This window comes from Myripristis murdjan, chromosome 16 (genome assembly GCF_902150065.1).
Source record: "Myripristis murdjan chromosome 16, fMyrMur1.1, whole genome shotgun sequence".
Taxonomy (NCBI): domain Eukaryota; kingdom Metazoa; phylum Chordata; class Actinopteri; order Holocentriformes; family Holocentridae; genus Myripristis; species Myripristis murdjan.
This window is the reverse complement of record NC_043995.1, coordinates 3880578-3895198: the sequence shown is the minus strand read 5'-3', so window position 1 is coordinate 3895198 and position 14621 is coordinate 3880578. Positions and strand designations below refer to the sequence as shown.

General features: G+C 40.3%; 1 protein-coding gene across 1 annotated transcript; it reads right to left on the bottom strand.

Moving 5' to 3' along the window:
* Window positions 1-858: 858 nt before the first annotated feature.
* On the bottom strand, window positions 859-13894 carry ebag9 (estrogen receptor binding site associated antigen 9). The gene is made up of 7 exons (XM_030072903.1): window positions 13556-13894; window positions 11796-11890; window positions 11013-11091; window positions 6863-7018; window positions 5971-6081; window positions 4004-4095; window positions 859-2565 (listed from the first exon to the last, which is right to left on the bottom strand). The coding sequence occupies exons 1-7, from the start codon at window positions 13556-13558 to the stop codon at window positions 2448-2450; spliced, it is 654 nt and encodes a 217-aa protein (XP_029928763.1). The 5' UTR covers window positions 13559-13894; the 3' UTR covers window positions 859-2447.
* Window positions 13895-14621: the final 727 nt, after the last annotated feature.

Genomic DNA, 14621 nt, shown 5'->3' with positions numbered 1-14621 from the left:
AACTCTAACAAAAATACTGATTAATTCAAAATAAGCCGGCTAAGACTTGGAGCCTGAGGCTACAGTTCTGCTCTGCCATATGGGGATCAGTTACATAACCGTGACCCCTCAGTTCATTAAAGCACCGACAAGACTGATGAATCTTCGTAGCGTAATCTCTAGTCTGCTTGTGGCCAGCACAAAGTAGATTAAAAGGAGGTAGGCAGCAAAGGGCTCAGGAAAAGTCAAACCAATCATCGGTCAATATATATACTATACATGCCCTTGATGGGAGTTCATAGACATGAGACGCTCTCATTTTGAGGTGGAGGAAGGGAATTTTCAGTTGTGCACAGAGCAGCAGGATTCCACTCCTGTGAGCTCTCATCTAGCTGATGGCCTGCATTTTCCCCTCGTGAAAATGGGTCAGTCTCTCGGAGGTTTTGTCAGGCAGAGGAGCGTCCTGAGACAGATGGTAGTGACAGCATTTCGATCTGTCAATCATTCAATGTAGCTCATGGGACACATTGACTCACCAACTATAAATAGCAATGTCATGTATTACCAAAAATCCCAAACCTACATGCCTTACCCGTATTGGACCCATAATCCATGTCAGCTTTTCCCACAGCAGGTTCAGTGTTTTCCAAATGACATTATAGGCAACTGAGTCACTCACCAAATTTATTTACCCCTAAAGAAATGAATCAAATCATTTTATTAAAATCCTGTCTAGAATAAATAAAGCAGGTATACATTCTCCCAAATCTTAAACTTTCTAAATTCAAGTCTGTAGTGGCGCTCCACGATCACTATCCCCATCCAAGGTCATACTCATTGAGGGAAAAACAGAGAATGGTTCAATTTTGGAAAATTATATGTGCAAAAATAAAAACAGAACCTTTATTGACAAAACAGAGCGACATGCAGCTTTTCCCAGTGGTAAAAGTTGGCAAAAGAGCAAGAAAAAAACAGGGCAGATCCATGTACACTTTGCTCAGTTCCCTTAAGCTAAAAACCTCCCTTCATTTAAATTCTTGAACCTAATCATGCACGTCATTATTGGTATTATCTTCAGAAACACTTCACATCTCTCTAAGCATCATTATTTAATAGATTAAGCACGACTCAGTATTACCATACCAGTAGCAATGTCCCTTGCCTCCCTCATAGACACTTACTGGAGCAAGGCCTGAGAGACCGAGGCATATCATTGGCACACATTTCAATTCATACAGCTCTTTCTCCTCATGCCAAGGTTTCCATGACAACTGCAACCAATCTTACCAGCACTGACCAATAATTTTGTAAAAGTAATGCGTAACAGGCTGCTCAGTCACACGCTTCTCCCACTGTCAGCCCTCCATGCTGAGGTGAGGAAGGAAACAAGACACAATGCGTGTCGCTTCCATCGTCGTTTGCCAAAATCACTCGTATTGTAATGTAATGGTGCTCTTTGTTTCAGTGTCTGTGCAGGGATCACATCAATTGTGCAAGAAGTTATTCAGTAAAGTAAAACACAAAAAAAAAAAAAAAAAAAAAAAAAAAAAAAAAAATCAAACATGGGCAATTTTTGTAACTATGCTTTTGTATTGTAGTGCAGGGATAAAACTGTATGGTACAGTATTTTCATTTGACATTAACAGCTGACAGAGGTATGGCAGAGATAAGTAGCCATGAGGTTACCATAGGAACCCACAGCTAACATCTGTGATAGGGCTAAATTCAAGTCTCTCGAGCCATTTGTCCATAAACATTTCACAATTCTTCAGCTTTCATTTCAATGCAGACTTCCAGTGTCAAAAGGACTGCACGGCACAGATGGGTACATGGAATATTAAGCAATGTTGATTTGGGAAAAAAAAAAAAAAAAAAAAAAAAAGTGCTCACACACAACCAAAGAAATTAAATATAAAACACAACAATTGAGCAAACCAAGGGATGCCACTGGTACACAGTGACGCTTAAAATTAATTACTCCTTTGTCCTTAGAGTGTCCTTAAATATGACAAAGAAAAAGAGATCACACTCCTTATTAGAGTGTACTATAGGTACCTGTTTATTTACAGCTGTTCCTGGGAAAACCAAATAGAACATTTTGCTAAGCTATCTAATAGATGAAACCAGAATGCCATCTAATGCTGTGTCCTTTTCAGCCTAATCTAAGATGAATTGTACAAATACTACTCTCCCTGAAAACCAAAATGACCTTGCCACATGAACAGCAAGTACACCAGGTGTGTAATCTGCCCTAAAGAATATGGCATCTCACATTGCTGTGGCTGGAAAACAGTGACTAACATGGCTGCTGGTGGAAACAGGGTGGAGAAGGAGGACTGTTGGCCATCAGATGACTAGCGTTGGGATACGATCCTGGTTGGTTTGATGATTTGAAGATCGAATACTCATTGAATCAGTATCTTTCTTTGACACCGCCATCGGCCTCAAAACCGAGCATTCCTGATATGTTACGAGAGCTTGACGGCAATCTTCTGCTCCTTCTTCATCATCCTCTGAGCCTCTTTCTCCATCTTCTTCCTCTGCTGCTCCATGGAGCGCTTTTCTCTCTCTGCCAGCCTCTGTTGTCTGGTGGGCAAAGACAAAAACAAACACATGATGGCAAGCCTTGTCATTACAGAGCATGTCACCAGAAGCTAGGTCAGCTTCGAGTGAAACAGCATCTCTTTCTGCCTCTCCTGTTACAACAGTAGCATACACTGCCACCTGCTGGGCATTCATTGGACCTGCAGCCCTCGAAACAAAAAGCTGACGGGGTGGCAAAGTGAGAATGCCTACTAATGAACAGTAGAGCCAGCTATGTCTCAAAGGTTCAGAATGACAGGCGACCAGTGTCCTGACAGCGTCCCCAGCAGTCTCTCTTACAGCAGCAAAGGAAGCTGCCCTGCTGTCACTACTGGAATGACAAGAGTTCTGATACTGAAATGCTACACTTTGTCAAGTGTTCCTCCCTTTAAAAAAAAAAAAAAAAAGATAAATAAAACAAAATTTATATATATATATATCACTTCCCCCCCTAGCTGTTGTGTAGGACAGTAGTGTTGCTATCTTCCTGTCATTGTTACTGAGTGCTGGATACTGGCTGGATGCTCCAAATGCTAACTGTTAGCCTCCTGCCATTGAGCTGGACTTCCCCCCAGCTAACATTCTTTAAAATAACCACCTTAATCCACTCAACAAAGGTATAACATCACTTTATAATATCACAAGTGGCACTCTCTGAAACTAAAATGCATATATGACTACAGAGTGCACATGGATGGCAGTTTTGCTAAAATTACTGTATAAAACTATACTTTTTCCTGTGATTGACCTCTGGAAAGATCCTGGAAAGATCTGGTAACTTCGGCACTTCCTGTATCACTCTGTACCAGGGCGCCAGCAGCCACCAGAGACGAGAGTCAATTGCTTTAATGTTATATTGTTTTTTTTTTTTCATCAAACTTTGTTTACCTGATGGATTAAGGTGGATTAAGGTGGTTATTTTGAAGAATGTTAGCTAGGGTGAAGTCCACCTGAATGGCAGGAGACTAACAGTTAGCATTTGGAGCATCCAGCCAGTATCCAGCACTCAGTAACAATGAGAGGAAGATAGCACCATTACTGTCCTACAGAACAGCTGGGGGGGAGATGAAATAATTTGTCAAAATGGGTGAACTATCCCTTTAATGTATTTGCATGCCCTCTAGCCTTTGCAATGTAGCGAGTTTCCTTTTTTCAGTATCATATATCATACATTTTTCAGTTTGATTGAGGAAGATTGTACAATGGCCTGTCCATAATTTCATCAAAGGCTTTGAAAATATCATTAAAAACATAATGCAGCTGTTCCAGTAATGATTTTATAATAGGTCAATACTAGGCTGGCAACTAGAAAGCAAGTAGTACTTGGTGCAGTTCTTGAAACAGCTGATCTCCCTGTAAAGAACACCATAATGCTGCTGATTCTGAAAGACTGCTACTGATACATGTGTGTGTACTACAACAAAGTGTTGCATGCTGTTACCTGAGCACTTCCTCTGCCTCCCAGGCCGCATCAGACTCATCCTCCCAGGCATTAGTGTCCTCCTGCCAGTTGTCCATTTCACCCAACTCAGCCTGTACAGCACAGCACAATTTATGTTTCATTCACTTGGACGCTGCAACAAGCCAGCGCCCAGTGCCACACGGCATTTCTGCTAAAAAGCTGTTCCATAAGTTAACATGATATATTACCCCTTCACAAGATGTTTCTGTCACATCTTGAACTGACTAGCTTAACTGTCTGCTGTACAAATGTAATGTATGGTTTGACTTCATTTTGGACCACCGTGTGTATTTCAAGGAGACAGAAGCCGTGGAAATTGTCAAAGACTTGTATAAAAGATAGCTCTGTCAAAGCTGCTATTTATCAATAAAGGTTATAGTTTTCTTACCCCTCTGAAAACTATGAAACTGCATTTATTGCTTTAAAAAATATATATGTACATGCATGTTATGAATGTGGTTTTCTTTGTCAAGATTCAAGACAAGCAATTTTTTTCTTTTTTGAAAAAATAAGGCTAATTTTATTTTGGTTTCAGAGGGTCAGTGTGACCGTAACTGCAACTACTGCAGCACCTAAAGCACCAGAGGGAGAGACCAGACTCAGCCAGTTGTGTTATGTCAGAAAACAGCGTGTGGGACCTTCTGCTATGAAACTGCTCATTGTAACACAACTAACTAGCTAATTCAGCATCATGGCAGCCCTCCACAACAATTTTAAGGAGTAATTTACAACTGTCAAAGATGCAGCACTGTGCATGATGGAGGCAACTAAAGACACTTTAACAGACCACTGCAAAGTGTGATGCACGTCAGATATAATCCAGAGCCAAAAAGACCAAGCGGCTCCACAAGCCAAGAATAAATGAGGGGCTCTGATCCTAAATGCTACAGTATGAACAGATTTTGGGAAAAAAACAAACAAAAAAAAACATTACCCTGATGCTGTTTCAAAAACATATATGTTTCTATCTTTTCAAAGCTAGACTGAGCAATCTCCCATGATGGTGGACCAAAAACCCATCAAGGGGCACATGGTGGAATTTTAACAACTTAAAATATCATGCAACATGACTTTTATTCTTAGTAGAAATCGAGGTGGTAAAGTTGTTCAGCCAATTTTGGAATTCAACATTCAGTTTAACGCATGAAGTGCTCACTAACTGCTGACCAAGAGACCGTTTGCATGTCACTCAAGTTTCAGTTCATCATTTCCTGTGAGTGAAGAAGTGTATCCAGTTGACACCACAGTCCTGTTTCATGTGTCAGTTAACATGCCCTCCTGCACTTCCCCTGGCCACTTATTACACAATATATAGCAAATGTCAAACCAACACACGGTCACAATGTGTTCTGGTAAACATCCACTGATGAAGTCTATGCCAATGTTGACTTGCTCCCTTGGCCCTTGAAGGGTCAATTTCAGAAAGTTCACTTGAGGTATCAGAGTGATAGGACATCATTTATCATGTTGGTAGGGGTTTCATTTGAGAAAACAGGGTGAATCTACAGCATCTCAGTTAGCAAGGATGGGAGGCTGTTTTCTATTACGATTATGACAAAACAGGTATTTTTTTTATATCAAAATCTTCCCCAACGCTGTTTTCACAACCGTGTTCATATGACAAGTTATTGAAAGTTAAATCCCAGCAACTTTATCAAATAACACTGAAAGACGGGATAAAACACTGCAAAAATGCCAGCCCACACTTCGTCGAGAACCTGATTTTTTGGTTTGGAGGTTTGTCTGTAAATATTTGTATTCTGATTATTATTTTGACAAGAACAACTACCATTAGCTAAAGTGAGTGTAGCTGGACAGCACTGCATTTTCTTTTCACACTTTTGAACATTCCATTCATTTTCAGATGTTCCAGTGCATCAACCCTGGATGTCTCAGTAACAGAAGACAGCCTGGATGAGACCTCAGAGGTTAAGACGCTGACTCACTGATGGTGGGATGAAGGACATCATGTCCTGAGAGGCTGCCAGTCTGCTGGAGAAACCTGCTGAGCCGTCAGGCACCAGGTAGTTCACAGGCTCCCTCTTCTTTAGCACTATCTGGAACATGGAAAACCCAAACACATGGAAACATCTGAAACATCTAAAATACATAAAATGAGGCATCTATGCCTCATTTTATGTATTTTATGTATTATATCATGTATTATATCATGATATATCATCATAACCAAATCACAATAGTCTTCACGCAAACACAATGTGCTTATAATGCCTTATGAGCACCAAGTCAGGTGGAACCAGAAAAGACATGAAGAAAATGAGTGGTGACTTTGTGAGGACAAAAGCGCTCCAAACGACTTGCAGATATTTCATAAAAACACAAGTGTGCCCACTGTCCTGCCTATTCAAATTCTATTCTAGTCAAATTTTATAACACAAAAAATGCAAGCAATCTACAATAAGTCACAACATACATTGCCGCTTGAAATTGCTTTGTAGATAATGTTTATTTATTTGTGTCTTAAATGTTTATTGTCTGCAGGGGGTCTGCAAGGGTCTGAGAGAAGCACAATTTCGATCCTCTGTATGTCCTGTACATACTGTAGAATTGACAATAAAGCTGACTTTGACTTTGAAATTCTTTTACAAATAATGACAACACTACCAACTGTGAGATATCTTCTACCAAACATTTATTTCTTGTTTATTTTTATCACTTCTTAGGGACTATTTTGTCATGTTTGAGCTCCAGCACAGCATCCTCAGAAAGACTGAGAAAGCTCACAAACCATATAAATCAATAGAAACACATACATTCAGTGTTTTAATAACACCAATCTGATTGTCACAGATGGGTGTGTCAGTTGACTTGCTGTACCTTCTGTGTTTTTCTGATGGTAGGGGCCATGTCTTTGAAGTAATCCGGCTCTTCTTCTACCTCATTAGGCGGAGGGGGAACGTTCCCGTTGCCACCCTCGATCTTGATACTTGTGGGGGCTTCTTCATCCCAAGAGCTCCATTCTTCAATCTCTGGCTGCACAGGCGAAAAAATAATAATAAAAAATGGATGGAACGCAATTTCAGAGGTGGAATTTTGACATTGACAAGACAACTGAACCATTCACTCAAATTTGGTGTTTTGCATTTATAAAACAGTTTCACTTGGGGAGGCTCCTGACAGGTATGCCATGCTGGCTGCAAGTAGACTTCATTTTAACTTGCCCACACTGCTGCTGCATGATGTCACTGCTTAAGATACTCTGCTTTAAAGGCAGTAATAGTCATGTGAATTCATTTCATGGGAATTTTAATGAGACTAGGTCAAAACCTAGCCCAGTATATGGCTGGAGTGTGTGTGAAAAGTTAGAGGGCTTTTAATTTGAAGCGATGGACACATGAAGTGGGCACACTTAGCCAGTGAAGGACAGACGTTGTTTACACGGCTAGTCCCTGTGGATAGCAGACCAACGTTTTGTTGTGCAGAATATCCAAAGAGTGGCATCATTTCAGACTCTGCAGGTATAGACTCGCCTATTACTGTTTGACCTCAAATATGACTTCTCAGCTGAAGCATTTAATTAGGCTCCCAGCATGGTCTCTGGACCTTGGTTGTTCCTACACATTCAACATCATTACCACTTTTGCAGGCATCGTTGACAGGTGGCTTGCTTTGTGCGTGCACTTGTAAAATTCATATTTTAAAGGCTCATTATGAAGGTTTTGCATTTCTCTGTAATGTAGCACAGTGTTAACAATATTATGGAATTCAAATCATTTTCTGATGGCCCCCCAAAATATATATTTAAATAATGACATTAATTAAATTAAATTTTATTTGTATAGCATCAAATCTTAACAATAGTTATCTCAAGGCACTTTACAGAAACGCACAAACGTGCAACACCTAGCTGACTAATGGCTTGAGCTAACGGCTACTAGTCAACTAGCAAAACCTTTGGTTGGGGACAGCCGACCTGATCAATATTACTGTTTTTGCAAGGGAAAAAAACACAGTGAATTAAGAGTCGAATACTCAGCATTTCTTCAGCCAAAAATTTAAAATTAGAAATGAAATATTTAAATTATTTAAAATATTTAACATTTAAACAAGTAGTAAAACACTGTTAAACATAATGATGAAGAAAATGTGGAACAGAAATGTATCCTAGCAGCTCTTGTGCAGGACCTGCCTTCTCTGATGTTAGTCTGGAAGTTTCTTAGCTTTCATTTGTTAGCATTATAATTTGTTATTATTTTAGCCTAAACAAACTCAGTAGGCTACACTGTAGTGTCTGCTACAACATACCTGCTGTGAATGGGGATTCCTGTAAATCTACATAGTGCTTGCTCAACATGTTTTGTCACTATCATCGCCAACTCTAGTAAACTGTAACCAAAGACCGTTTAGTTCTCTCCATCATGACCTGTCTCTGTTGGACTGACTGAGTGCTGTGTGTGTGTGTGTGTGTGTGTGTGTGTGTGTGTGTGTGCGTGTGTGCGTGTGTGCGTGTGTGTGAGGGGGGAGGGCCAGCACCTACACAGAGACAGGCACTGAGACAGGGAGCAAAACAGGAAAGATTGTGTTCGCAACGTTGGTGTAAATTCCTTTAAGAAAAAAAAAAAAAAAAAAAACAGATTCCAATTTTCTTAGTTCTTATACCACAACTGACAACATCAGATCTTATTATGTGCTTGCCTTGAAAAGGCAACACATCTTAAAATCTTGCATATTTAATCTTTTTATTAGTGGGCAAGCTGCAGCTTGCACACTTATGTTATTCCTACTATTTCTTTCTTTATTTCTTTATTTCTTTCTTTCTTTATTTATTATTCCGTACGTTTTTTGGACCGTAACTCCTCCTACAGCTTTGGTTTTAGGCCCACACAATGAATTGGGAAAATGTGCGGCCCGATTGGGAATAGTGTGCTATTACTTTTCTAAGGAATCCGACTTACGGAATTCCCAAAATTCCCATTTTCCTGAAAATTTCGGCCATAGGAAATGAATGGCCAAAACTTTGGAAGGCTCCAGGGCCCACAGCTTTGGACCTGCGTCCACGCACCAAATACGAAAAACGTGCGTCTTATTGAGAAGAAGCAGGGTTTCGATTTTCAGACCGATCCGACATTCCGTTTTTCCGCAATTCCGGTTTGAAGTTGGAATTCCAGACGCAATACACACTAATGGAGTTGAGCTAGAGTGGCATTCTTGGCATTCCTGAGCGGCTAGAGTGGAGCAGCCCTGAAAATTCGCCTAAAACTTTTGTCTTTAACTTGCTCTCCTGGCCACAATTTTCACTCCACATGCATAAACTTGGCATCAAATTGTAGGAAAAATAGTTGTGCTTTGAAAAATGTAAATACAAAAGCAAAGTAGCTTCAACTTTTTAAACTGTGACCCTTAACGAGGCAGGAGTGCCAGCTCTCTCCCCCATAGACTCCCATTATATCTGGAATGCAAAGTCTCGGGAGAGAAGCAGAAACACACACGTATTCAACTTGCCGTTTCTCGGGCATTTTTGGGAGTTGGAAAATAATTTTGACACCGTTTGAAAGCCCAAAGCGTTACCTTTCTCATGATACGTTTTATTTTCTGCTCGGAAACCGCGCGCCACGGTTACGCTTCCAGCTTGCCCACGCAGTTTCCCCAGAAACTGCACAATCCTCTAGTTATTTTTATTATTCCACCTTTTTTTCGGCGCGCTACTCCTCCTACAGCTTTGGTTTTAGGCCCCCACAATGAATTGGGAAAATGTGCGGCCCCATTGGGAGAAGTGTGCTATTACTTTTATAAGGAATCCGACCCACGGAATTCTCAAAATTCCAATTTTCCTGAAAATTTCGGCCATCCGAAATGAATGGCTAAAACTTTGGAAGGCTCCAGAGCCCAGAGCTTTGGACCTGCGTCCACGCACCAAATACAAAAAATGTGTGTCTTATGGAGAAGAATCGGTGTGTCAATTTTCAAACCGATCAGACTTTGCGATTTCTCATAATTCATGATTTAAATCACGATTTTGCCCTCATAGAAAAAGAATGGGAAATCGGCAGACACTCATGCATTTTCAAAGCCTCACAGCTCCCTCATTCTTTGGCCCACAGACTCCATTCAAAGCTTAAACGACTCAGCAGACCTTCAACTTTATGTGTGTCATCTTCAATTTTTCATGTCTGCTTTAGTTTGCCATAAAACACAGTTTAAGTTTGGAGATATTTTTGAGCCGCCTCTGACTTTTGAATGAGTGTGTATTGCGTGAGCTAGAGTGGCATTCCTGAGGGCTAGAGTGGAGCAGCCCTGAAAATTCGCCTAAAACTTTTGTCTTTAACTTGCTCTCCTGGCCACAATTTTCACTCCACATGCATAATTTTTTGGAAAGTAGTAGGAAAACTAGTTCTGCTTTGAAAAATGCAAATACAAAAGCAAAGTATCTTCAACTTTTTAAACTGTGACCCTTAACGAGGCAGGAGTGCCAGCTCTCTCCCCCATAGACTCCCATTATATCTGGAATGCAAAGTCTCGGGAGAGAAGCAGAAAGACACACTTTTCCAACTCGCTCTAAGGTGGGCATTTTTGGGAGTTGGAAAATAATTTTGACACACTTTGAAAGCCCAAAGCCTTGCCTTTCTCATGGTACATTTTATTTTCTGCTCAGACTTACTATCATTGAGAAAAAAAGCATTTGTTTGACCACTACTTTTAGGTGATTTTTCACAGAAGCAGCACTGTCACTCATGCTGTGTGCTTCATAGAGCCTCATTTCTGGCTCCGCCCACACAAGCCCCAGTGGCACAGTGGATAGTGTCTCTGCCTGCCATGCAGGAGACCAGGGTTCAACTCCCCGCCTGGGCAAGAACGACAACACCACACAATCCACAAACAGCATAGGGCTGGCAGTTTAGCGCATGTCCAGGCGCTCGCAAGGCAAGCACATCAAAGTTTCTTCAGAAACTTTATAAAGTCTAGTTAATATTTAAGGTTTTACTCATTTATAACCAGGTTTCGAGGGACATCCCTGACTAATACTGACCTGTTTCGGTCCAGATGAAAAATCCACTGTGGTTGGGACAGTTATTTGATCACCACTGAGTTTACGCCCCCTTCCAGTCCTGTACAGAAATGGCAAAACACAAACATTACATGTAATATATTTAACTGGGAAAAAATGGCAACTGCACAGGGAACAGTTAGTCAGATACATTCTGCTCTTTTTCAAGCAAACTCAAATTTAATCACTATTTGGGCTTGTATACCTGCCCAGGTGAGGTCTGTTGGATTACTGTGAAAGTTTTAACCTCTGGCTAAAGACCACTGTCATTACTTCTTTTATTATCTACTACAGTGTTTTCTAACTATGCTTTTAATAAACTAATTCAGAGCCTTTCTGCATCAGCACAGGGCCAATCCCAGCTTCTTCATAAATATGGTATGCATTCACAAATTACCATGAAAATTACTGGCTTCTGATGATGTACAAATCGGGGTCCCACTTCCTAGATAAAGATTTTAACCCGTTGTGAAGGGCCACTACCTAGTCAAGGGTACTCCGAAACTAGGAGTAGAGCCAAGGGATGGGAATTAGGATAAGCCCATAATCTACTATGAACCTTTTATATCAGTAGAATTTAAACTTTTAGAATGGATTTCATTTTTTTTTCTACAATGTTCTTCCACCTGTCATCTTCCATCAACTTCCACTATGGTGGGCAGTAATAAGCAGTGTGAACCAGTTCTAGTACAAAGTTACAACAATTTTAAAGGAATTTTGAATGAAGCTTACACAATATTTCCCAAAGCATTCAATTGTTCTTACCTGCATATCAACCGTTTAAAGAAAGACAGCAGGCTTGCGAGGCATGTGCAGATCTTGAAAAGGCGGAACTGAGTGATGGCCATGATGGAACTGAGCTGGGGAGAAAGAAAATAACAGCATGTTGGGTATTTGATCTCAAATTTTGCTTCCCACTCCCATGGTGTGTATTATATGACCACTACTAACTTTTCAATGTTGATTTTTTTTTTTTTTTGATTAATATAATAATTTCACCTCTCAAATGTTACACCTAATGCTTAAGATCGCTGGAGGTCAAATGGCTGATGTTAAACCGGATCTTCTGCATGGTAAATGACATGTCATGTGTCAGTTTTTCATTCTTTGAGTGGCTGTGCTATATCACTGTGTCATTCTTATTTCACGAATGCCTAACATCAGTGTCTGACTGAACACTGCGGCTATTTTGTGAATAAAAGCAAGTTCTGCAAATTGCAGGGGTGTGCTGTACTACTTCCCTTCTATATTTGGCCTATTTTTGTTCCTATGCATCTGTTTAAAGATGACTCAGGTGTTGACTAATTGTTTCACCTCCAGTGTATTATGTCACATTTTCACTCAAGTAATATTTTACAACATTTTACAGATAGGTGACAAATGAAAGGAGAAAAATACAGTGCATAAGTAGGGTGCTGAACAGCTTCAATGTTCCTTGGCATAGACTGTCCAAGTGTCTGGAGCTCCGTTCTTCCAAAAGATCCTGTACACAGACAGGGAAATTATAGCAGGGCTGCAGTGCATAACTCTGGATGTGTTCATATGTAGCATCCACCAAGATAATGCCCCTACAGTGAGGGGGTTCACTGGTTCTGTTTGGGAGCATTTTCCACCTGTCCCCTCACTGCAAATCAATACAAAGTTACCCTATGATGAAATATTCTACCCTGATGGGAGTGGTCTCATCCAGGACACCCCATCAGCAGGGCACCAAGGCTCACTGAAGGCTATGATGAGGATGAAAATGACCTAAATCACATCTAAATCACCACATCTCAGCCCAGATGAACACCCATGGGAGATTTTGGAATCTCTGCCACCATCATCATCACAACACCAAATGAGGGAACATCTTTAGTAAGAGAGAAGCTCCAACCCTACAAAGACTGTTCAACACCTTCATTAGCCTTTCATCATTCTTGTATGAGCTTATCACACCACTCCCAATTACCAGACAGTAAATATGTGCTTGCAGGTAAAAGGGCATTGATATTATTCAATACAAGTCACACTCTGATACGTATCTTAAAAAGTCACCCTTTAATTAGGCATACAATCCACACCATCAGCGATTACTTCAATGACCTCTGAACTTTTAAATGGGTTAATCTCTAGTCTTATTCCTATTATCTCCTTGCACCAAAATCCTCTGTGAATAGAGGTGACGTTAACGTTAGCTAACGTCAGCGAGCGGTGTAAGTTCACACTAAAAGTTGGGATTTTATTCAAAGCAAACGCTGCTTAGTCAATGACTTGCATGCCGACTTTGTCTGTAGAGTTTGGTATAGGTAAAAGACCTCAGGTCGCGTTCTAACAGGTTTGTATTTAGCAGAAAAAGAAATAAACGTCAAACTGACCGATTTTTCTAACTGAGTTTGGCACGACGGTCTAATCGATACGTTAGAAAACATACGTTTATGTATGGGGAACGAACTAACGGCAGTCCAAGCAATACATGCGCCAACTAAGGTAAATGTGTGCGGGCGTGCTTTTTGCACATCTTTATCGTAGGTGCAGCTACTCACCATGCACGGTGTCAGTACACAGTATGCAGAGCGGCTGGTTTCGTTGTTTTCTCGAGAGCCAGAGGAAACGAGCTCATTTATCTAGCTAATCGTAGCTTGCTAGCTTAGCTCGGAGATGAACATGATATGTTTCCCTACTACTGTCTTTGTAAAACGACACCTTCTCGAAAATATATCGCTGTCATATCAAAGGTACGGAAGTAACAGCTGCTGTCTCCGATGAGGTTTCATGGTAAAACCTCAAAGATGTGTCACTGCTTCTTCACTGTCCCATGGCTGCCATTTTTGAGCTGGAAGAGCAGGAACAGGGAAGTAACGTTTACCATGCTGCCTGCCTCCTTTGCCCCACGTTGACGTGACTGTACGGCGCAGCAGCGCCGCCCTAAGGCCAACTACGTGAATTACTGAATGTCAAACAGTACACGCATATTAATAGTATATGTAGGCTAATAAGATATCTGCCGTATTACTTAGCTATGTAACATTAATAGTAAAAAGTAACTGAAACGAATAACAACAAAACTAATGCCAATAAGAAAAAAATAATTAAAATACACAATAAAATACAATAAATACACCGGGTTTAAAATAAAATAGAAGATAGGTTAGATGCTGTTCAATAGGCCGATGCTGTTGAATACTGACTTTTTGTTTTGTTTTGTTTTATCTGCATGAAAGGATTGCGCATTACACACACACACACACACACACACACACACACACACACACACACACACACACACACACACGCACACACGCACACACACACAAGATTTAACCTCAAAAATTCACTTCAAGTTTCAAATTCAAGTTAGTAAGAAATACATGGAAATGGCCTAAAAATTAGCCAAAAAAAAAAAAAAAAAAAAAAAATACCTGAGAATAATCAACTAGTAAAAAATACCAGAAAGCTGGATTTCTAATTATTTTTAAATTAATTTTTAAAATTATATAAAAAACATGCTGCTGGTTGTGGAAAAAGGGGCTGTTAAAATATCCTTGACTTTTTTGAAGAGCATAGCAGAGAAGATGACAGCACTGAGCCAGCCTGTCAAGCTCATCTTAG

What these genes read in the sequence shown, in the direction of transcription:
- ebag9 (XM_030072903.1), bottom strand. An exon ending in TTTCATCTGGACCGAAACAG is followed by an intron (nt 7,019 to 11,012) that starts GTCAGTATTAGT and finishes TCGCCTGTGCAG; the next exon opens with CCAGAGATTGAAGAATGGAG. An exon ending in GAGGCAGAGGAAGTGCTCAG is followed by an intron (nt 2,566 to 4,003) that starts GTAACAGCATGC and finishes TTTGCCCACCAG; the next exon opens with ACAACAGAGGCTGGCAGAGA.